Source organism: Bacillus rossius, chromosome 1 (genome assembly GCF_032445375.1).
Source record: "Bacillus rossius redtenbacheri isolate Brsri chromosome 1, Brsri_v3, whole genome shotgun sequence".
In the NCBI taxonomy this organism is placed as follows: domain Eukaryota; kingdom Metazoa; phylum Arthropoda; class Insecta; order Phasmatodea; family Bacillidae; genus Bacillus; species Bacillus rossius.
Genome location: NC_086330.1, coordinates 192,879,126 through 192,904,505, shown reverse-complemented (window position 1 = coordinate 192,904,505; position 25,380 = coordinate 192,879,126). Strand labels below are relative to the sequence as shown.

General features: G+C 36.5%; 1 protein-coding gene across 7 annotated transcripts in view; it reads left to right on the top strand.

The window, feature by feature from the left end:
* The window catches only part of LOC134527188 (uncharacterized), a 412,406-nt gene that overhangs the window by 193,646 nt on the left and 193,380 nt on the right, over window positions 1–25,380 (top strand). For all 7 annotated transcript variants that reach the window (XM_063359634.1, XM_063359635.1, XM_063359633.1 and 4 more), the window contains one exon: window positions 5,122–5,756. In XM_063359634.1, the coding sequence (XP_063215704.1) occupies window positions 5,122–5,756 (635 nt within the window). The remainder of the gene's footprint in view (window positions 1–5,121; window positions 5,757–25,380) is intronic.

The following is a 25,380-nucleotide window of genomic DNA, read 5'->3' as shown; positions in this document are numbered from 1 at the left end:
TGTTGCTAATGGTTTGTTGCTGTATGTTGTGCACACAAAGATTAATTTCATGTTCTTGAAGCAAAATGGTTTTGAATCGTGGATCTATAACCATTGCAATACATGATACCACATTACTTCTGAAATCAGGTAATCGAACTAAAAAGCTCTTTTTCAAACTTTTTGCACACAGTATAGCTGCCTCATTTCAGCGCTACTGACGTGGTCCTCAATAATGCTCAGTAACACTTGAAGTATAGGAATTTTCATGGACATTGTTGGTTCATTTGCATCACACATTTCATGAATTGCATGATCATTGGGTTTTAACACAGTTACCATTACATCAACCATCTTCCACTCATTTGCAGTAAGAGAGTCCTTGCCACACTGTGTAAGGACAGCAGTGATTGGCTCTTTCTGTTCGAGTAATCTTGCCAACATTGTATACTCGCTGTTCCAACGGGTATCTGCCATCTGGAGGAGGTTATTTTCTGGGTAGTTTAGCTGCTGCTGTTTAAGTCGAAGTGCCTGTTGAGATAATGTGCTGCGGTTAAAATAGGAAACAATTCTACGCACCTTTACAAAGAACGTTGATGATCCTATTTATTTTTTAACATCCCCTACAACAAGCTGCAGTGTGTGTGCTAAGCATGAGACATGCTGAAAAGTGGAGCTAGAAATAGCACATGTGTAGTTTTTAGCATTGTCTGTTACCACATATACTGGGACTGACAGAGAATGCAGATTCCACTTCTCCAGCAAATTCATCAACATGCTCAAAACATTTTCAACAGTATGGCCGCCTGGAAAGTGTTGGGTTGCCAGAGCATGATTTTATGTTTAAATTGTTTGTCAAAATAATGGCAAGTAAATGAGACATAACTCTCGACTGCAACATATGTCCACATATCTGAGTGAAAGAAAGAGAATTCAGTCTTTTTAAATCATCATCTTGGATTTCCAAATTCAATAATTTGAAGTGTGTTCCATAAAGATTTGGTATAATGTTCCTGGCAAATGTTGTTCCACAAGGTAATTCATAGTTGGGTTCCATTACTGAGCATAAGTCTTTAAAACCTTGGTCTTCAACTAATGTGTATGGTTGATAATCTCTGGCCACCATTTTGGCAATACTTTCAGTAATCAATTTAGCCTTGGGGTGATCTTTCGGAAGCTTCGTTTTTCTTTTGAAGCACTCTTGCAACTTTGTTTGTTTACAGAAAGGTTCACCTGTGTTTACAAAATCAAGTTTTGATTTGTTGCTTTTGCATTCTTCAAATTCGGACAATTCTGTTGTATGAATATTTAGGCTTGATGTTGAACCTGTAGGTGTTTTCAGTATGTGCATGCACTTCTTACATCTGGCTTCATTTCTATCTATTTTTGTAACAAAGTTCCAAATTGGTGTCTTTGAATGTGGTGGTGATGGTATACTGTTGCTTACATTGTTGCAGATAATGGTAAATAAATTTGTTTAAATTTAACTGGACAACTACAAATAGGCCTATGCCAAAAATTTTATTTTATGAAATCATACTGAAGCGCGCACAAAAAAAACTCACAATCCTGAAAGTTTTTATATATTCAAAAAAGTTATATATGTTTAAAAAATGGTCACATAATTTGTGTTGAAACTTCCTTGTCACTCACCATGTGGTATTTCTTTTGTGGTGCCGTATGCTTTAACGAATTACTTTGAAAACACAATTAACCACACAACTACAGTCGAACCTCTATCTATCGTTTTTCAGGGGACTAACAAAAAATTCAGTAGATGCAGACATTCAATAGATGTAGACATCACTCTTAGATTTAAAAAAAATTGCTTAACCTCAAAATTAGTGTCACAAATATGTTACTTGTACTTAAAGTTTAATCAATTGAAAATATTAAAAATAGAAGCATTTTACTTAATTCAATTTATACTTGCAAAAAAAGCATACGCACAATAGACCTACAAGGAAATTAGTCTTTTTCAATATCCTGAAGGCTGAAACATGTTTACTCATGTCATCAAATGAAGAGCTGTACCGTTACGAATTGGCAGAAGCCGATTTTGCCGATATTTAGTTGAATCGGCATTGCTGCCGATTTCCGATACGCTTGTTAATTTTCAGTTTTGATATTACTGAAAAACGAGTCTGCCATAACCTATAATTCCATGAGTACCCTTATAGCTTTTCATAGTAGTACTCCATTCTTTCAACTCACATTATTTCTTAGCAACATGTGCCAACCGTACATATCAAAATTTAACTTTTTTTTTTTTCAATAATGTTCTTTAATTTTAATATGTCATAAATATATTACTATCACGGTACATATACATTTTGGTTGTTACGGTAACTATAGTGCAAATGTGGTAGCTATCATTCTTCTGTAGTAATTATGGTACCTACCAAGAATCTTTAGTCCTTTTTGTGGTAATTATCTTAAGATAACTATTGGGTTTATACTGTAGTTATGGTACATCATCCATATTTCTTCATAAGTTGTTGTTCATTTGTCTTTTCTTAACATTTACGTGCGCCATTACTATTTGAAGCAGGAACTTTTGGAAAAATTTTAAACGTGTCTATATTACACATTTAATGGTGTAATGACGAGACCCCTGACAATTTAAACGCTTTATACGGAAAAACCTACCATACGGGACCGTCTCAAATGAGTTTTACTGTATTTTCTTCCGTAAAAAGTAAAACACCGTCACAATGCTTTCCGGCCAAATAATCTGCTGCTGTTGAAGCTCGAAATTTTCGATCCTAACAGTTTTTTCGAGCCGAGCTCGAGTTTGAAGTAAGTACTCGGCTTGAGCTCAATTTTCGAGTACTCGCAGACCTCTAGTGCTATCTGAAAGTACAGTCTAGTTGAGGAACGCCTTTCCATCGACCACACATTTATTAAAGCCCTCACGACTGGCTTACTGACAACTTTCATTCACAACTTACCACTCATTAACCGCACAACTCAATGGTCACATGCCAAATGCCCCCCAGTTTAAAGCCCACTTACCTTCCAAATCCATTCGTCTCTTGATTTTACACCGTTTCCCTTCTTAAGACGCCAGCGGATCTACGAGGAACTACACTTTTTGTCATCACCGGGCTCTCTCGGACAACCTACACTATTCGGAGCAATGAATATTGTGTCTGACTAGTGTGTTATAATATTTAAATTAAATAAACTAAGTATAATCACTTTTACATTAGTAATAATTACTAGCGCCAGACAAACTCCTTAATATATATTTTTAAATATCTTAACTTATATTTCTGTTTGAAAGTATTAGTCTCTTCTAATGATGCAATCACTTTCTTCATTACAAAGTTTGTTACTGACTCTGTAGTATGTTTTACTATGTTCAAATTTCACACAAGTACACATTTTATTAAACATTCGAGTAAATACTTGTTTTGGCAACACTACTTCAATGCCAAAAAAAAAACTAAATCACTTGCTCAACACAGGAGAAAAAATTATCTCAATCTCACATTTAATACCACCTAGACGAGACACTTCCCTGGGAGTAACAAGACAGCACGTTAGTTGGTGTCCGCCATGTTGTATCCATTGACCTTTAACTAAGATATTCAGATAAGTAGTAAAGTCCACATTTTAAGCTAGTGGAATAAAAGCACATTTTTTGCATGTGTTTAAATGAATACTTTGTGAAGTTTTGGTTCGTGTGAGTTAGTTTATTATTAGTCACGTGCTCTCAATACCGCTGCTTGGTTGCCTATAAATGCTAGTGCCACTCCTTCTTGGCAGGTGGAGGAATATCTGCTTTGAAGAGCAATGAGTGTGTACGTGTGTAACACTGAGAACTATACGAGCAGTAGCAAACAGTTCTTACGGACACACTACCCGATCGGCAATCTGAGGATCCGGTGATGGTGGCTATTGGTAGATCTCATGTATCTACTCAGGCTGTACCAGCTGTGAACCTTGGGTAGATAATGCATTCTGCTGATAGTACAGTGCTTACAAACATAATCACAGTGCAAAGCACCCAAAGTAAACACTACTAAATTACTTTTCAACCTTTTTCCTTCAAATTCTTCTCTTTTTAAACCAAAATATTTGCTACATGGGGCTCCTAGAAACAGGAGTTGACTGTACCTTTTTATTACATGCTTTATATTAGCTTCACCTGTATGTTTGTCTGTCCGTCTGTAACTCTGTCTGTCCGTCTGTAACTCTTTCGACTAAGAGTGAGTGCCTCATCACTGTAAAATGTCCCACCCATTTCATTACGTTCGTTAGCCGAGCGGTCTAAGGCGCGCGACTTCTGTGACGTCAGCTTTCGGATTCAGCGATCGTGGGTTCTACTCCCGGCCACGCCGAAAAACAAATGTTTTTTTTTTTTTTTTCCCGGTAAATTCTAATATTATATCCATACATCTACCTGCAAATGATTCGTAGAGACTTTACCATTTCTTTGTGACGTTGCAACTCCAAATAGTTATCTCAGATGGTAATAGGTAGTGTCGGTAACTCATTTCCCTATGATAATTATACATAAATATAGTTTAAAAAACTAAAAAAACATGCTTTTAAAGAATATCAAACTAAAAAGTTAAAAATAAATATAGTTTAAAAAACTAAAAAACATGCTTTTAAAGAATATCAAACTAAAAAGTTAAAAATAAATATAGTTTAAAAAACTAAAGAAACATGCTTTTAAAGATTATCAAACTAAAAAGTAAAAAATAATTTTAAAATTTAATTTATGACAATAGTATATAAGCAATACTAGTATAAATGAGAAAAAAGCATCGGGCGCTTAATATACAAAAAATATGGCACAAAGCGCCTCAAGCTTTTTTCTCATTTATACTAGTATTGCTTATATACTATTGTCATAAATTAAATTTTAAAATTATTTTTTACTTTTTAGTTTGATAATCTTTAAAAGCATGTTTCTTTAGTTTTTTAAACTATATTTATAACACTTTTGCATCTTCTTTTGTGAATTGTGAATTCAATTTCAATATGACAATGTAGATTTAAAATTCTTATTAATTTCACATGTTTATCAGAGAATTTGCGAACTTCACATTTTCAGTTGTGGCTATCCAAGAACTGTGTCTCAAGTTTATTTACTAATCTACTCACTGACCTCAATTTATTTTGTTGCAGAACCACCGAAGGATTGTAATACTTTCAAACTACCTCCAGTTGAAAAAATGAAAGAAAGATATCTGTTTAGGGACGATAACTTGGAAAAAAATGGTCACCAGATATTTTCAACACCTGGTTCTCTCACTAGAAATTATAATTTAATGATTCAGATTTTAGACCAAATTGCAGTAGTGGACAATTTTAATATTTCAGATAGTGGATATAATGAAGATTACGAATCAAAGAAATCTGGATCAAATTTTACTGACACAAATGGACACTCAAAAACAGAACGTGATGTGAAACCATTTGCTGCAGAAAATGGCACACCAAAATCAACTAGGAAATCACAGGTGCGCGTAGCCAAGCAGAGTGTTTCAAAAGTGAAAGTGATATCGGACAGCAAAGAAGAGAAAAGCCCAAGTGTTGTGGACTCTGGAGAGAAACCAGTTGATTCTGACTTGGCTGCGAGGTCACCTCAAGTGGGGCGTAGCGGTCGCAGAGCAAGAAACAACCTTGATTTAGAGGCCAGGAGGTCACCGGCCCAAAGTGCCACCCGCTCCAAGACTCCAGGATCTTCTGACAGGAAGGCTGCCCACTCCGGGACAGGCCGGAGAAAGACAGGCTCGGAGAAAGGATCGTTGGAAACTCAGGTAAGAACTTCTCTTTTGGTGTTGATCTGTGTTCTTCCCAGGAAAAGTACAGAACTGAGAGGTCCTCTGACTCAGTACAGTAGTCCAATAGACCAGCTGGCTTCCACCACTCTTTATTTTAATAGAATAACTACGTGGCCACTTTTTTAGGCATGTTTTTTGACTTTGTCGTGATAATGGAATATTTCCATCTGATGTATCTTAAAACATACTGGCTTTGTGATATAAGGTTAGGCCAATAACCAATTTTGCAGATGCTTGTGTTTGCATTTGCGATAGTGCAAATTTTTATGCAAGATTGTGTTTAAATTCTGTTTGAACCACGAATTTTTCACTTTTTAAAAAACTACTGAGTAGCAGCTTTCAAAATCTCACAATAAAGCAAATTCCATGTTTAAAAATGAACTCACGTTGAATTTGTATAATCATTTGTTTCCTAGAACAATGATTGTCTGCATACAGGTTTTTTTTAAAACTATTATTTGGTTTTTATTTGTTTATAATATTTGTTCCTGTTTTTTAATACATGATTTATTTTGTATCTATAGTTCTATGGTATATTTTCATATTTGTACATTTTTTTAATTTTATTTTTAAAATTTTCATTATGTTTATTAGAGATGAACGAAGACTTGAACCCGAACCAAGTTGGTGAGTACATGCTATCCACATTCCGGGCATTTGGGAAAAGGCATGGAAATTACCCATTGATAGTAATTTTAGGGGAAATGTCATGCTTCAAACTGTGAAAGATGCTTACCGTGTTTTATCGCATAATCTCGCACTCGCATAATCGTTGCACTGTGATTTTAAGATGTCCAAATTGGGAAAAAAACAATTCGCGCATAAAAGTCGCATGATGTTTTTGGTCCGGCTGCTGCATTACAGTCGTGATGTTTTTGGTCCCGCTGTTAGATTCCGAGCGCTTTGTGTAGGTTGTAAACATGACCTTGCCAAGGTCACAGGACGAAGCACTAAGCGACATCGTGACAATAATCAGTTTTCAAGTTGCAGTCAGGCAGTTTTGTTGCTATAATGGGAAAATACAGTAATTATTGTGCGGGCTTCAAACTGAAAGTAATTCTTCATTCTGAACAACATGGGAACAGAGCGGCAGGCCGTGAATTTTCTATTAACGACAAATTAGTGCGAGATTGGAGGAAACAAAAAACAGAATTAAGTGAAACCAATGTTGGACGGAAAGCTTTACGTCGGGCGAAACGTGGGAAATATCGGGAAGTTGATGCAACCGTGCTTGAATATGTGCGTGAACTTCGAAATAATGGTTGTGCTATTTCTTACGAAATGATTCAGGTGAAGGCGCTGGAATTGCAAGAGCAAATAATATTCCTAACAATCTGTTTTAGGCATCTGCAGGCTGGGTTGTGCGTTTCATGCAGCGCAATAATTTGAGTGTGTGCAGAAGAACTTCCTTGTGGAATACCAGTACGTGTTCAGGGAAAAGGGTGGATGGATGAAAAGTTAATGTTGGACTGGGTAAAATGTGTGTGGAACAATCGTCCGGGAGCGTTATTGAAAGGGCCATCTATGCTTGTGTTGGACAGTTCCGAGGTCATCTTATGGAACCAGTGAAAAAAAATATCACAGAAGGCAAAACAGTTCTTGTCATAATTCCAGGTGGCCTGACGTCTGTTTTACAACCACTTGACATGTGCTTGAATAAGCCTTTCAAAGACAATTTTCGCAGTTACTACGCAGATTGGATGTAGACTGGCGGAAATACTAAACCCTTCGGCAATGTTTTGCGTTTAAAAATGACGTATGGCGGTAATTTTCTTCCATCTGCTGTAACTGCCAGCATTACCATGCAACACATCTTTTCGTTTCCTGTGGTTCTCATTGTAACGCTAGCTGCATTTTTCTCACTAATTGTCGTGTTCCTTGGCATATCAAAATATACAGGTGTCTGGTCTGCATTGCCAATTTAAGAAAGCATGTATGCATTTACTTTACGCTTTTGGATTACAGAATTAAGTAAAACCAATGTTGGACGGAAAGCTTTTCGTGGGGCGAAACATGGAAAATATCAAGAAGTTGATACAAAAATTGCGAGATTTCACAGCTTCATCCTGATCAATTCTTTCCTACTAGAGTCCTGCGGCATTTTCCCAGCGCCGCAACTGAGAGCCAGGTGTGATTTCGCCAAGTTAGTATTAGCCATCATTTTTCCTTCCCATGTCGGGCCACTAACACGACCAGTAACAGTGTCCGACTTCGTAACTGAGAGCACTTTTCTCAGCGTACTCCTAGGGCAGCCCACTTCCCAGAGCTCAGCTTAGGTTAGCAGCTCCAGTCATGCCCCATTTTAATGTTCCAGGGCTGTCAGGCACATATCGGTGCCTCACCCTAAGACTTTCATCACAATCCAGCAGATCTCCCCCCACTCCTTTTTCATGAAGTTCAGTCAGGGCACTGCCCCGGGCCTTTAACCTCCACTACCGGCGAGCCTAAATCAAGGTCTTCTCACTGGCCAGCGAAAGGCCTGCCTTCGCCATCTCGCGGCAAAAATAACAAACACTTAACTTTAGTTCCATGACCTCTACCGGCCGCCAACCACCTCTCCCTAGTTCCCTCTTAGACTGACAGAGCGCGCACCAGCTTGTCCTATAAGTGCCAGGCGTACTCTAGTCCCTCTTATGGGACTTCTGTGAACTAACCTCAACTCTAATTTCGCCCGTTCCCAGAAGTAGCGCGCTACCTTACAGCGCGCGAGTTAGCTCCGATACCCTTTAAGTTTGGCTACCAGCCACATTTCTGATTTTTTCTTTTGGTGGGCGGGACAACCTCTCGGCCACCACAATCTAGCCAATCGGAGGCCAGTTCCCCATTCCCTAAGCCTCCGGGCCCCTAACACAAGTTCTTAACTACATGCAGCCCTATAGATTAATTGGTTCGTCCTTCTGTCGTCACCGTGGTCACATTTCTCCGGTACTCTGCTCGTGACTCTTTTCAGAAACTATTTCGCCGCGACTAACTTAAGGGATGTGATCCCATGTAGTCCGGAAGTGATCCCTAAGTTTTTTTATTATTTTCTAGTTTGCTGGTTGCTATAGTTCAGACTACTAGCTTATCTCGTATCATGTCTTGAGAGTTGCTACCGCGAGCACCCGTGCAGCTTCAAAGGGAATATTTTTCTTCATCCCCACTCCCCCTCCCCTTAAAGAATGTAAGTGGAAAATTCAATGTCCTTTTGCCTGTTCTTGGCTCTTTAAATAACTTTTACCCTAACTTCTAGATTCTTGTTGCTTCGCGCTGTAATTTCTACTTCATGACCACTGGACCTTCCTTTTCATTTGGTTCCAGTGGGGTCCCAGAGATGGTGTAAGAGTGCAGGGTTTTCTCTGGCTCAAGTCCGTCCCGGAATTCAACTGAATTTAGGCCTTTTCCTCTGAAATTGATTCTATGAGTCTCTCCCGCTTCTAGTCACCGCCAGTGATCAATCAACGATCTGAAATTGTTAAATCAAATTATATATAGTCCCACACTAGCTTGGGCTAGCAAACGTTTCACTTTCATAACTAAATTATTTGTTTTAGTTTTGTTAAAATTTGAGTATGACTTGTCTTATGTTGATCAAAGAAAAATGTTAAATTGATATTTCATGTACAATTAATAATCTGTTAGTAATTGATAATTTTGACAGCAGGGGCCCCCTCCAATTAAAGAGTATCTGTATAATGTGGCAATTTTTTTAACAATGAAATGAAAATAACAAAAATCATAATTAACAATAAAAAGGGTAACCTTCAAGCAAACTTTTTCTTTTTTATTTATTACTTTAAATACGATGCATTTTCTACTTCCTATTGTGATAAGTAAGTAGCTTTTTTTGGTTGTTTATCACTTGTGTACCTTTGAGTATACTGTTGTGTCTTTCTTCCACTTAAAGCAGCTTCCAGGGCTTTTATAACAAAATTGATACAAAGGTTTCTTTAACACAAGGGCAGTAACAACTATAATTATGTCAAGATGTCTGTTATGTTAGGTACACAGACTTAACTAACTGTGCCACTTGATTAGAATGTTTTTAATCTCGTCTCACACATTGTCTCGATACAGACCAACTTCTTAATGACGATCTTGATGGAATGGCGTTCAACTGCGAAGTCTGCTGTAGTACTGCAGTTATCTCCACTTCATCTAGAGAACTCGGTCTTGGGAAACTCCGGACGACCTCAGGCGTCATTGGCACGGCACTCGATCTGGATCTTCTAGAATCTGGCCTCTGAACTGGAGTCGTACTGCAAATCACTTCGATGTAACCAGAAACTCTGTCTTAGTGAACCTCTGATAGTGATGTTTTCCTTCATTTGTTTGGTGATTCTCTATCAAATCCCCATTTTAAATCAGTTCTTGTTATAATTTTGAGACGAGTTTGTTAAAGTCTCCAGAACTATCACAATTGTGAAGCCTGTAAAATTTATACTTTGATTTATCTATGTAACAGATTTTCAATTATTGACACGATGAAACTATTCACTTGAATTCTCTAATATTTAAAATCAATTCTATTTTCTTAAATTCATAGTATTGATTCTCGGTTAAAAATCATGCATGGATTTAAATGATAATCTGTATATCTTCTAATAAATTTCCAATCTAGATCTTCTCAGTAACTTGACTAACTTAGAGCACTTCACAAATCATACTGACATTCTGATTCAACCATTCTGATGTTGATTCCTTCCAGCAATGACTCTGGTTTTTAAATAAAAACATTTTTTTTTTTTTTTTTTAAAATAACTGCTAAGGATTATTTTTAACGGAAAGAGACCAATCACAGTTGACATTACACGTTCGTGTCCATACAATATTTTAGGCTATTTTATAGCTGTAGTATTTATTGGTAGTTGCAAACATTGATGTGATTTAGCAAGGAAAAATGAAATATTGAGAATAAACATTAAAATATTGAAAGAATAACTATCATTCACAAATTTTGCTTTGTTTGTATGACGGTGATATTACTTCCTTCATTAGGCATTACACCTCCGACTCGCATAGCACGAGTTCAATTAACGCAAATGTGCATAACGCGAAAACAATTTTTGTGGAATGGTTTCAGATATTGCGAAATAAAAACCTGAATAACGGAGGTGAGAATTAATTTTTTGGTATAAATTTACTGCCGCGGGGTGTCGCCGCATCTTTGGATACATTGTGTGAATGCCGCTAGGGCATTGTCTAGCCGAGCTCGGCGCGTCAACTATCGCAGGAAAAAGCCGTCTCAGCTATCGTGTTATCTTACCCGCCCGCCACGTGTGTGTTTGTGTGTGTGTGTGTCGTTTTCATGACTCAAAGCGCTTCCCAGGCGACTGTAGATACACTAGTTATCGTCAAGCTTTGTTTTGTTCTACACTTTTAAATAGCTAGTCATTTTGTTGTTGTGGATGGTACAGTTCGCAGTACATATATAATAATTATGAAACGTGCAAAAGAAGTACAGTCTGATAAAGTGGTAGCAAAAAGAAAAACTATTTCTTTAGAAACGAAGTTGGAAGTTGTACGGCGTTCTAAAAACCATGAAGGCAACAGTGCAATTGGTCGCGCATTAGGCCTAAGTGAATCCACGGTACGGACCATTAACATATTTTGCAAAATAAACGAAGCTTGTATGATTGTATAGGAGAATTATCCTAACTATGGATGGGTCAGATCCTATTTTTGGCCGAATCGGAATACTTAGTCAAATCCTTTAAGGATTTGTCGAATATTGAATCCAAATCCATTAAAAAAAAATTATTGAAAAATTATTAAAAAAAAAAATTTTGATTCAAATTGTTGTTTTCTAGTACAAATGAACCTAAAACACTGAGGTTATTCAATTAAAAAAGGCATAAAACAAATACAAAGAACTTACTTGATGAAATATGGGCATGCGATGCTAGTTAATATGACCTAAAAAAAATTTAAAAAAAATACCTTCTTTAACACTACTCATGAGTTAATTTAAGTAATGTGAACGTCAGGTACTTAAGATAGTTACATTTAAGAGCACAGAAGCCTAATTTAAAAACCATAATAATAAACTGAAAAGACATCAAAAACAAAGCTGTTGTAGATTGTAGTAGTTCTTTACAAAATAAAAATTACATATCCTCTACACACATGAAAGACCCTTTTTAAAATAAGTAGAATCAGCAACCAAGATCACAAAATATGCAATGTACGAAAATGCTGTTTCATATGTCCAAGTTTTTGTTTAAAAACACAAGCATTTTGAGTCTCTCAGGGTCCAGCCTGCTTCGTTTTTGGTCCACTATAATGCCAGCTGAACTCAGTGCCGTGCTTAGTGGGGGGGTTGGGGGGTGTTTTCTCCCCCCACACAAATCGCCAGAGGGGGCGAAATTTTCTACAGGAGGCGAAATATCGAGGAGGTATGTACATACGGCTATCTTTTTTATTTCTTTTCATAATAAATTTGATAATTAATTAGTTTTGTAAAACTGTGTCACGGTAACTATAGTGCAAATGTGGTAGCTTATCATGCTTCTGCAGTAATTACGGTATTTTCACAGAATCTTGTTCTTTTTAAGATAATTATCTTAAGGTAAATATTGGGTTTTGTGCTGTAGTTATGGTAAATATTCAATAATTCTTCGTAAGTTGCTATTCATTTGTCTTCACATTTACGTGCACCATTATTGTTTTGGACAGTTAAATAGACAGATGTTTCTTATTATTGCTTCTCAGTTATACATGGTTTGAATATTATTTATGTGAGAGAGGATATTTAAAAGTATTTTAAGAAACTGCTTATTCTACAAAATTAGAGTATGGTGCTTGCACAGTAGTTACACCTAATTTTGGTTTGTAGTAGGCCAAAGGTTAATGTAAACAAAATTAGGATGGCAATGCACTAACTTAAGTTACCACAAATACGTCCAAACAAAATTTAAAATAAAAAACTGTATGAAATTATGCAAGATAATTAAAGTAAAGCACGTGTAATTTGTGGTGCTGTACGATCATGTGGCGGGAAAAAATTGTTTTCCCTTGTATCGGTTTGGAATAGACGTATCGGCAACATCTGTATGTGTGTATCGGCATATCGGCGTATCGGCAAAAATTTGTGAATCGGTACAGCTCTAGTTAGTTACTTGTATTATAATTAATTGTTCGAGTGCTGATTTTTATATCTTAAAAACAGATGCATTAAAATTGAACAATATTTTCTTAATGGCATCGAGATTACATGAAACATTAAAAAACGTTGGCTACTAATTCGCAAAAATACTTTTTTGAGATAGGTACATAATATTATGTAAATGCGAAATCAACGTACCAAAAAATAAAAGCTTAGGCCATCAGCGTTGAAGTATTCGTGGCTCAATTATAAAATTCAATAGTAAATAAATCACAACATACACCTGACCCATCTCAATATCTCAATCAAACAATCATGATTATACAATTTGATATTAAAATAAAAAGTGATGAGCTTATATTTTTATATTAAAAAATCTATGTTGCCTAAACATTTTAGAAAGTAACTTATTTTTATTGGCTCGGAAAGTATGTATATGTAGCCTATGTGTTACACAGTGATTGCGTCAGTATAGTAAATTACCTAATTTTACAGATATGGACTCACACCCTCTTGCAAAGCGGAAATATGCTAAACTTTCTGGAGCTCAGCGAAAGTTGCAAAAGCGACTGCACGACGAAGAAGATAAAATACACGAGCTTCTTTGCTAAATTTTTTAAATCCATGCTCAGACCCTGCTCCATCTACATCTGTGGAAACTTCAGGTTCAATTTTAAGTGAAAAGTTGTTACAAAGTCATGTAAGAAGTTCTGAGAATTTATCTGAAGAAATATCTCCAACTTCAATACCGAAACAAACAAGCAGTTCAAATACTGGGCAATCTGGGCTCATTTCTGTGTGATTATTGTTTCAGGATTTTTGTTTATACGAAACATGTTCATTGTTAATTGTTCAATTTTTATCAATTTGAATTTATTTCAGGGAATCAACTTACCTTGAAAATTTTTTTGATAACTCATTAAAGAATTGCGCAGTTCAAGATTATACTCCTTTGAACTCTGTGATGGATTTTGATCCAGCTCAAACTTTAACAGACTTCCCACAAATAAAAACATTGAAGAGTTCCAAAGGTTTTTCTGAAGCAGTAATAGTATCTACAATACCAGAACTAGCAAGCAGTTCAATTACTGGGAAATCTGGGCTCATTTCTGTGTAAGTATTGTTTCAGGATTTTTGTTTAGACGAAACATGTTCATTGTTAATTGTTCAATTTTTATCAATTTGATTTTATTTCAGGGAAACAACTTACCCTGAAAAAAATCTAGATAACTCATAAAGGAATTGTGCAGTTCAAGATGACACTCCGTTGACCTCTCTGAAGAATTTGGATTCATCTCCAAAAGTACTAATAGAATTTCTACCGAACCAAACTAATGAGATAGGCAACGACACAGAACTTGAAAATCTGCTCAGTCAAAAGTGGCCAAGTGATCCAATATATTATGGTGGCAGATCTGGCAGTGAACTTAATTTTGAGACCAAGAAATTTCTACTCAAAGTAGGGCCTTGTCAGCCAACAAAGGACCAATGCCAGTTTCCCAAAAATAAGTATGGAGGCCATTTTACCCCTGCTATTTACCAACAAAGGCATTCAAAAACTGGCTGGATCCATTACTCAGTGAAACATGACAGACTTTATTGTTTCTGTTGCTGGCTGTTCTCCAAAACTAGTGATCCTAACTACGATCCAGCATTTAGCAGAGTAGGTGTTTGTAACTGGCGTAAGATACATGGCAAGGTGGCAAAACATGAAAAATCATATTTGCATAGAAATGCTCTGATTTCTTTGAAAATGGTCAGTAGCAATGCCTTAATTGATCGCGATCTACAGCAACAATATGAACACGAGGTTGCTAATTGGAATGATATTTTAAAACGAATCATTGATGTAATTCTGCTTCTTTATGCACAGAATATGGCATTTCGTGGGTCAGTTGAACAAATTGGCCATAGACACAGTGGGAATTTCTTGGCTCTAGTGTACTTGCTAGCTAAATATGATCCGGTTTTACATAACCACATAAACAAGAAGGAAGGAGTAAAGTATCTCAGCAACAGAATTTAGAATGAGTTAATTGTTCTTGGCAAACAAGTTCAATAGGCCATCATTGACGCTATCAAAAATGCAATATATTACTCTGTTATGGTAGATACAACCACTGACACTTCCCACACTGATCAGTTATCCTTCATAATTCGTTATGTCCAAATTGATGACCAAGTTAAAGTCACCGAGTCATTTCTTGGATTCATCTGTATACCAGGAGATGAAGCAAGAGCCACTGACTTCGTGGTTAAAATGCTCTCTTTCTTGGAAAATCTGGGACTGGATATTGCTAACTGTAGAGGGCAAAGCTATGATGGTGCATCAGTAATGAAGGGCTATTCTTCTGGAGTACAAACACGTATCAAAGAACAAAATCCGTTGGCTGTTTATGTTCACTGTGCACCCCACACTCTTAATCTCGTCATAGCAGATTCGGCTAAAGTTGATCCCGAGATAGTAACTTTCTTTGGAGTAGTACAGAAGTTTTACACATTCTTCTCTTCAAGTAACCGTCGGTGGGAAATGCTCATAAAAGCTTCAGACTCAGCTATGGCTTCTGAAAGAATTCATGAATGTGACCCAACTGAAGATATACTGCAAAACACAAATGATGAAATACCTGAAAATCAACAAGACAATAGCCTGCCAAAAAGGTCAGTCATAGTTAAGCAAGTCTGCACCACACACGTTGGGAAGGCCGACTTGCTCCAATTCGCAATCTCCGAAAAGCCCTGCCAAAAATCTTTGATGTTCTCAAGTGCATCAAGTCAGAAAGTAAAGATGTCAGTGATAAATGTGACTGTGATGGTCTTTTGAGTCATATATCAAAATTTGATTTCATTGTGATGCTTGTTATATAGGATAACATCGTAACGTTGCTGAATATAACAAGCAAATACTTGCAAAAGGCAGATTGTGATATTTTGACTGCAGCTGATCTTCTCCAGTCTTCGACCAAGAATATACAGAATATGAGAGCAAATGAGTTCAGCAGTTTCATGGATGAAGCCATACAACTTGCAAGTAAATTGGGAGTATCCGTACAACTCTCTGAAAAACGACAAAGAAGAAAGGTATCATTTTCGGATGAGTTAACTAAATATGAGCCAATTACAGACAAGAATAAAGCTTTCGAAGTTAATATCTACAACAGAATGTTGGACAGGAAAATTGCAAGCCTTTCCGAAAGTTTTGAAGGCCTTATAGACGTAGCAAACATGTTTTCATTCATGTATCCCTGCCGACTCATGAAACTAAGTAGCAATGATTTACAGAAATCCTGTGAACAGCTGACGAGACATTACGAGCGGGACTTGGACAGTGGCCTCTATTCCGAGCTTCTTTCTTTAAGAAACATCCTGGCTGACAAACTTCCACCAAAATCTAAACCCAAAGATGTAATTCAAATAATTGTAAACAATGACTTGCAGGAAGCTTTCACAGAATCCTTTACGGCATATAAATTGTTATTGACTATTCCAGTTTCAATAGCCTCATGCGAAAGAAGTTTCAGCAAGCTGAAACTCATCAAAAACTACTTGCGATCCACCACTGCTCAAGAAAGGTTATCTGGACTGGCAATACTCTCAATAGAAAGTGACAATGCTCGCAACCTATCTTCTGATACAGTTATAGAGCAATTTGCCGCTATTAAGGCACGTCGCCTGCACTGAAAAATTTCTCAGTTTATGTATACAGTTCTTCTGCAAAAAGAATTTTTTATTTATATCTTATTTTGTGGTATGATACATAAAATATTTTCATTGTAAGATTTAAAAATAAGTACAGTGAAGAATGTTAAGTTGGATTTGTTTAAAATAAATTTATTTTCTTGAAGAATATTATTATATGCTAAAAGTATACTATTTCTGCTTTTGGGACTATTAGCACTATTGAGAAAGGGTTAAACGTTGTAAAATATATTTAAAATTTACTTTTCCAATTGGAGAAATTGGAAAATTGTCAACACGTGTATGTTTAAAATTTACACCAAACAACATGGTCAAATTACTGAGGTATTGATATTAAAAATAAAACTTTTTGTTTATTATTGATTTTTTTTCTTCAATCGCCTAATAATGACGGGGTTGGGGGGGGGGGGGCGAAATTTTATAACCCCACCCCCCACTTTTTAAGGCTGTGCACGGCACTGGCTGAACTAAACAATCTTTCAGCAAAAACTGAGGCAGGTGGACAACAATGGTATTTTTTTGACAGCTTTGCCAATCTTGGGAACAAAGTTTTGCGTGACTTCCAGTATGTGAGTATATCTTCATCTGGTTTTATTGGCCCTTCCTGCAAATACATGTTTAGTTCATCTTCAGCTGTTACAGTTTCTGTAGTTGTGTTTGTTGTTTTTCCAGAATCAATCGTGAGTAATATGTCCACATTCCATGTAGTGGGGGTATGATTTCCGGCTCCTAAAAGACAAAAAAAGTTCATGCAAAATATAATAAGTTGTGACGTGACAATATAAAACCCCTTACAATATAAAAGTTTAAATTATCTTCATACCTCTGGATCCTCCTGAACTTCATGGGCAGGAGCTGTGACACCGAGCTGTTGCATTGTGTTTATTAGTGCACGTTTGGCTTCTTCAAAGTTTTGTATGTCAGTAAATGCTTTTCCCTTAATTCTTTGGTCCAGAATGACGGCAGTAGCATACAGCTAAAAACAACAGCCCCATTTATTAAGCAAGCTGTTACACCAAAAATATTACCTATACAAGTTCAACATTGAAAAATTATAACAGAAAGCCAGCCCAAAATTTTTATGTAATTCTTATGATTGCTTTTTAAAACTAGGCAAAAGGTTAAATGAGAAATGTAAGTGCCAACAAAGCCCCTAAAATGGTGTGAAAATTAAGCTAGTAAAAATTGGAATAAATTGTACAGAATCTTACCTCACAAGTTTCAAGACTGTGGTATCTTTTTTTTACTGATGCAATCAAATCATTCCTGACACCACCAAGGGCAGGTAATTTCAGGTTTTCTAACTGCTTCAGAATGCTGTTAACAATTGGGATGATTTCAGAAATTGTAACTGTTTCAGTAGAAACCACCAATGTAGCTTGGTTGAACATTTCTAAAATGTACACCACATTTTTTAGTAAGTCCCACTGACTTGAAGTTAATGTTTCTGGAACAGTTAGATTCGTCACTGCCAACGCAATTGCCTGCTTCTGCTCTAGAAGTCTTTTTGCCATATGTAGTGCAGAATTCCACCTTGTTGGCTCATCCTGAATTAGCCGGTGCAGGCTTGAGCCAACTGTGATCTGTGCTTCCTTCAAAACTTAACATGCAGATGCCAAGTGTTTGAAGTGACCAACCAAGCGACGGCAAGTAGAAAACAAACCTGAAAGTATTTTGGAATCAAAAATTGCATCCTTGATTACCAGTTGAAATGTGTGCGCCAGACATGGTATGTGCTGGAAAGAGGATTCGTTCAGAGCTGCGGTTATGTTCTTAGCATTGTCCCTAAGAACACAAAATATTTCGCACTGATTTGCCACCATTCTAAAGTGTCCTTGATGAACTTAATGATGTTATGAGCTGTGTGAGATATCTCTAGGAAAGGCTTTACTTCTAGGCAAATGTGATGTAGTACATAATCATCATTAATGAAATGTGCAGTGATGCCTAAAATCGTCATTCGCAGTAGAAGTCCACATGTCCATAGTCAGAGAAATGTACTCTGCTCTGTGAAGAAGATTTCTTACCTTTTCAACAGTTTCGTTGTACATTTCTGGTATAACATTGTTTGCCAAGTGTTTCCGACCAGGAATTGTGTACCGTGGTTCCAAATGTCTCACAAGTTTTCTAAAACCCCTGTCTTCCACAATGGAAATTGGCTGGTTGTCCACACAGATCATGCCTGCAATCAATCTTGTTATTATCTTGCTCCTTTGGTCACCTGGAGGAAACTTCGCTTTTTTCTTCATCATTTCCTTTAGCGTTTGTTGTCTGCTGCTGGGGACGATCTGTGTCGTGGATGTTCCTGGCTGTGTTAAGTCGACGTCATCGATGTCCGATAAAGTTTGTTTTTCAGATTTTATTTTTTTTGCAACAGCAATTTTCGCACCATCCATTTTGAAATGTTTGTGTAAAGCACGTGTCGTACTTGATTTTCCGCCATGCGAAATTTTACACCTACAAAACACGCAGATTGCTTTTGTTGATGAGTCGGGATCTAAATCAAAATAGCTCCAAACGTCTGACATTATTGAAATTCACTTCAGATTACAAACAACGGGCTGAAAAACAAGTAAAACAAATCATTACCCTGCACTACTACCAACATCTGCATTTCGTAGGGCGTGTTCCAAATGTTCGTGCACAATAAGCTACAAAATGGCATCTTGTGCTCAGAGACTGTGGCTGCTTAATGGAACATGCCTGATGTACACTTAGTAGGCCTACTATAGGTAAAATATGTAACGATCAATTCCGCTATTTAGGTTTTTTCCCCTTGTAAAATAACCCCAAATCGCGACAATTAACAGTCACCACCACAGATCATATCGCAAACACGGGAAAAGGTTTTGGTCCTGCCATTTTTCTTATTAAGATATACAATATTTTTCTCCAGGATGTCAATAAAGTTATTTTCCCATATCAAACGTTTTATGTATTTTACAGGTTGAAATTTATTATTAGTTTGAATACTACCACTTACTGATTTAATGTGGAAATTTTTTTAAAGATATTTGCAAACATGTTGAATTATGTCGTTGCATCTTAGCATCATTCACGTTTGGTTACGTTGATTCCCATATAGAGTGCGTGCACGTAGTGGGCTATCAATAAATTGCCGATGATTGAATGCCCCGCGCGCGCTCTATCAAGTACTGAATAAACTACCTATTTTTTCGTTAGTGTGTACTACGAAGATAGTTATGCCATAATTCCGTCTTTCATCCGAGTTCCGTTTTTCTGTTTTAATTTGAATGAAATGTGTTTTTGATGCATGGTTTGATTATAAAATGTGCAGCTATCATCCCTTAAAACACATACTTCACGTTTTTCCCGCATTGCTGGCGCCGGCCCTGACCTTGACACAGTTGTCTCGCCGCGCCGCGTCATTTTAAAACATTCTTCGAGCGACAAAAATGTAGGTTTGCGGTTATACTGCGATCCCCACTTTCAGTTTTGGATATTTTGATAAAAATCATCGCATTATATTAGGGTAAATACGGTTACATCTACGGACATATTTCTCTTGTTCTTGGCTGAATGTTTACTAATGTGTGTGGTTTTCGCCAATTAGTTACTTGAATCCTCGCAGATTCGACGAATCCTGGATTCGACCTGCCCATCCCTAATCCTAACGAAGAAAGAAGTGACAACTTCAAAAAAAGAAATCGATAAGGTATGTCAGGTGTACAAAGACTTGTACGAACACAAAAAAAAAGTAAAACACAATCACGGCTAGAAAGTTTTTTTGCGCCTGCATTGACTTCCAAAAGAGCAGACCCTGTGAAGGAGGCGACGGCGCCGGCTTGGGAAAGAGAAGATGAAGGTTGTGACACGCCAGGTACCCCTCCCACTTCAGGACAGGAAGTTGATTCACCCTCTGCTGTACACGAACACAAAGACAGCTTGTTTACATTTTCACTCGTGGAGGAAGAAGCGACTACATCAACATCCGCTTTTTCTCCGGACAATCTTCGTTAATCATTCCATTTATGTAAAGCGATCTGCAACTTATGTCATGTGTGTTTACGAGTTCATTTTTTTGTTTTAGGGTTTGTTTTTAAACAGACACACGTAAGAATTTAGGGGAAAACTCAAAGGTAAGTTGGTGTGTGTGCACCCAAACAGTTGTGCCATGTTTCATTATTGTTCTTAGATGTTTTTTCCTCAAAGTTAATACGACTGATGCTCTCTACCACTACGTGTGAAAGTTTTATTACCTTCCCCTCGTACTTAAAAGGATTTTTTGTGCGTTCACTAAACCGTACCATGTAAAATAACATTGTTATTAACGGGGATAGCCGAACTCGCGTAACGCGAATTCACTTAGCGCGAGTATTTCTCGGAACCAATTGTTCGTGGTATGCGAGTCCGAGATGTAGTTGAAAAATATTAAAATAAATACTCAAAGTCACAGAAATTTACTCAATGACTAAGCTACTTTGTAAAATCATTATAAAATGCACAACTAAAAACCCACATGACTCACTCACTCTCAGTGGTAGTATCAAATTATTATACTTGTGTAACTATCCTGTGCGAATGTTTAAAATTTTCAATTATAAAAACTAATAATATAGTATTGTGCTTATCATAGAGAGGTGTGAAGAGTGAAGACCTCTTCCCTTCACCCTCTCCCCCTACCCCCCCCCCCTCCCGCACTTTTTCTTCCTATCAATTTGAAATGAAAGTCAAAGACTAAGATTTAAGTCTTTATGCAAGTGAGAAGTCACTAAAATATTGTGCTACATAAAAAAATTCTATTAATACAACTTTGAGTTCTTGAGTAGTTGTTTATGAACACATCCTGCATACTGCAGACTGCATAAGAACTTGTGAGAAACTCTTAGCCTGTTAACTAATTGCGACTGCTGCAAATAAAAAAAACAAAATTGTAATAAAACATATACAGTCAAACCTCTATCTATCGAACTCGCATGTATCGATTGTCCGTGTTTATCGTATACTTTCTACGGTCCCGGCAAAATTGCCATACAACTAAGGTTAAAAAAGTCCGCTTGTACCGATGTTCGAATTACCGTTTTGTCCGCATTGATCGTACAAAATATGTGGTCCCGTCACTATAAATTATAATAGATGATTGTTTAACCATAAAGATTTTGCAGAAATAACCATTTCTTAGAAAGAAACCGTCATAAAAACAGTAACGATAGTATACAGTAGTAAAAATCACCTTAAATCTGCAGCCAAGTAATGGAGCACGTAAATATGAAAAGACAAATGAACAACAGCTTACGAAGAAATATGGATGATGTACCATAACTACAGTACAAACCCAATTGTTATCCTAAGATAATTACCATAAAAAGAACTAAAGATTCTTTGTCAATACCATAATTACTACAGAAGCACGATAGCTACCACATTTGCACTACAGTTACCGTAACAACCGAGATGTATATTTACCGTGATGGTAATGTATTTATTTATGACTTATTAAAATTAAAGAACATTATTGAAAAAAAAGGATGTTAAATTTTTTATGTACGTTTGGCACATGTTGCGAAGAAATAATGCGATCTGAAAGAATGCAGTACTACTACGAAAAGTGAAAAGGGTACTCGTGGATTTTTAGGTTATGGCAGTATCTCTCGTTTTTCAGTAATTTCGGCCGAAAATTAACAAACGTATCGGAAGTCGACAGAAATGCCAATTCAACTAAATATTGGTAAAATCGGCTTCTTCAGTACAGCTCTACATTTGATGACATGAGTAAACTTATTTCAGACTTCAGGATACATATTGAAAAAGTCTTTAATTTCCATGTAGATTTATTGTGCGTATGTTTTTTTTTTTGCAAGTGTAAATTGAATTAAGTAAAATACTTCCATTTTTATTTATTTTTCAACTGATTTAACTTTAATGACAAGTAACTGATATATTTCTGACACTAATTTTGGGTTGAAATATAATTTTTTAAAAATTCTTAGAGTGAAGTCCACATCTATTGAATGTCCGCATCTACTGAATTTTTTTGTTGGTCCCCTGAAAAACGATAGATAGAGGTTTGACTGTATATGTAATGTATAGCAAGATTAACTAATTCATCTTTTCCATTGAAAGGTGAAAACATTACTATTATTGCCTGTGACCATGGGCGTAACTCTCAGCCCCCCCCCCTCCCCTCCCCTCCCCATCACCTCCCTCCGCTTCCCCCCTGGAAGGTCTTCACCAAGAGGGTAACAGTGGAACAGGAAAGATAAACACAATTGTTTAGGTCCACCCTTTAATTCCCCCCCCCCCCCCCCCCCCTTCTTCCATGATGTCTACATATTATCACCTCTGCCTATTACTATGCATTTCAAAAATAAAAAATTGAAATATTTTAAATTTGACTATGGCAGGATTTATTTTCTGTTAAATGTATAAGTATATAACATGTAATAAACATGAATCATTATTAAATTTTGTACAAAGAATGTTGCTGTCTCTCTCACACTTTATGTATGTACAGCAAATAAAATAAATCAAACAATTTAACAGGTATATATACTTTACTACATTCTTACCCTTCTCTGCAATATATAATGCAACTGCAGCCTATTTGTAACAATCATTGAGTAAGATGACTAAAGTAGTTGCTTGCAATTTCCTTTGTAAATTGCATTGTGTCTGGTTGAATGGAACTGTTATATGTACATTATCATATTTTCCTATTGCTGTGTCAAAGAAACATAAAATGAAAATGGTAAGACCGAAGTAACTGCCATATTAATTTTTTTATTGTTTGCTGATGTTATGCCAATTGTTTGTTTAAAAAATTTAGTGCTACCCTTGAATAAGTTTTGTAAAAACAATTAATTTTAAAATTGCTTTGTGTAGTTTAATGTGTGCATAAATAACTAGCTTGTAAAAAGTAACTATACTTTCACAAGTAAGTATAAAGTAGGGGTGTGCTGTTCTGGTTTTTATTTGTCGGTTCAGTTCCAGTTCTGTTTTACATCAACAACTTTGGCTCTGGGATTGGTTCTTAAAAACAAAAAAATCTTAATGCTACACTAAATATGAATGAGTTAACTGGGTCATTATTTTGTTATTAAAACAATTCAAGAACTCAGAAACAGGGGGTTTACTCTTTACATTAACCTTAAACTAAATTTTTTAACTACTTTCAAGCTAACATCAAAACCTTGGAATAGGTAGGCCAACCGTTGCTGGCGTCAAAATCCTGGCAATAAAGCTAATTTTTTGTTTCAGCATATTTGGCACTCTTTTATATATTTTTTTTACAATTCACAGGTAATTTGTTCTTTATAGTCTACAGTTTTAACATATATTGTTATTGGCCTTTAACATACGAACGGCCAGAACTTGTAACATTACATCCGGCAAGAAACAATACCACTATGTTTGAACTATGTTTGTGACTTACAGTAGGTTTTGGTATTATTTGAAATGTCTCCTTTGTTAAAGCAGAGATCACATAGGATCTTTTGTAATTCTATTTAAATATACTATGCCTTAATGAAGACAAAAATTAAGCAAAGAAATGATGGCCTAAAAATTGTTGAAACTAAGATGGCACACACCTTTCGTCCTTTCTTCTGGAAGCTTGTTTTGAATTGCACGACGCAAGTGTCTAAGGGGCGCCACATGTGCTACTGTGTTAATTGTGGCCCCCTAATTCCGGTCAATGAGGATGATGCCCTTCGTGTTACAGTACACTAGCCATACGCTATCCAGCTCGAGGTGCTGTTTTTTATTTCTTATGCTTCCATTGCATTGATCGCAAGCTCAGACATTAAGTCTGCTGGATCTTGAACTTAGGATTGCAAAAGATCTTTCTCTGCAAACGTCCTCACAGCTTCGCTTTTGTCCTGAAGAAACAAATCGGTATGCAGGTCAGCATCTCAAACATAACCTAAATGTTTCCTTGAACGAAATACTTACAGTTTTAGGTATAATGCTACTATCTGGTTACCATTCCCTTTATCATAAAAGGATGTGCTGGCAGACACAACCAGATGTTTATGTGTCTATTGTTGCAGAAGCTATGCGCTGTAATCGCTTCGATGAACTTTTGCGATATTTACACATTGCAGATAATTCAAAAATGGATGGTACAGACGGAATGTACAAGGTGCGTCCATTGTTTGATCATTTGAATTCTGTCTTCAAACAAATTTCTGTCGGTGATTCAGTTAGCATAGATGAGAGTATGATTCCATATTTTGGACGTCACAGTGCTAAACAATTTATTCGAGGAAAGCCTATTAGATTTGGTTTCATGCTGTGGGTAGCTGCTGATCCCTCTGGCTATATTTTCCACGTTGAACCATACTGCGGTACATCTTCTCGATTTCCGACCACAGGTTATGGGCAAGGTAACGATGTTGTCATGGGTCTTGTAGATCATTTGAAACTCAAAAAGGGAATCAGGCTGTACACTGCCCGCAGGATAACTTGATGCTTGGGTGACGTCACGAACGTTCAGAAAGCTTGTAGGGGGAAGGGGAGCGAGCTGGTGTAGTATACACAAACCAAAAACATTGAGTCTATATTATAGATTAATAAAACCACTTTAAAAAAAACTGAGATATTCCAAGTTCTTCGATTGAAAAAAAAAAGGGTTGTCTACACAACCAAAAAACGTTAACTTACAGTATATTATTGATTAATAATAATAAAGTCACCAATTTACTCGCTCTCCTCAAGAATTCCAATTCCTTCCATTTCATCTTCGGTAGAGTTTGAATCTTCACTGCTACTGTCTACACCGCCAAGTGTAATAATTATTTTGTCGATTTCAATGTCAAAACGAACATCCCGGCTGTAATAATCCTGCTCTAATTTTTC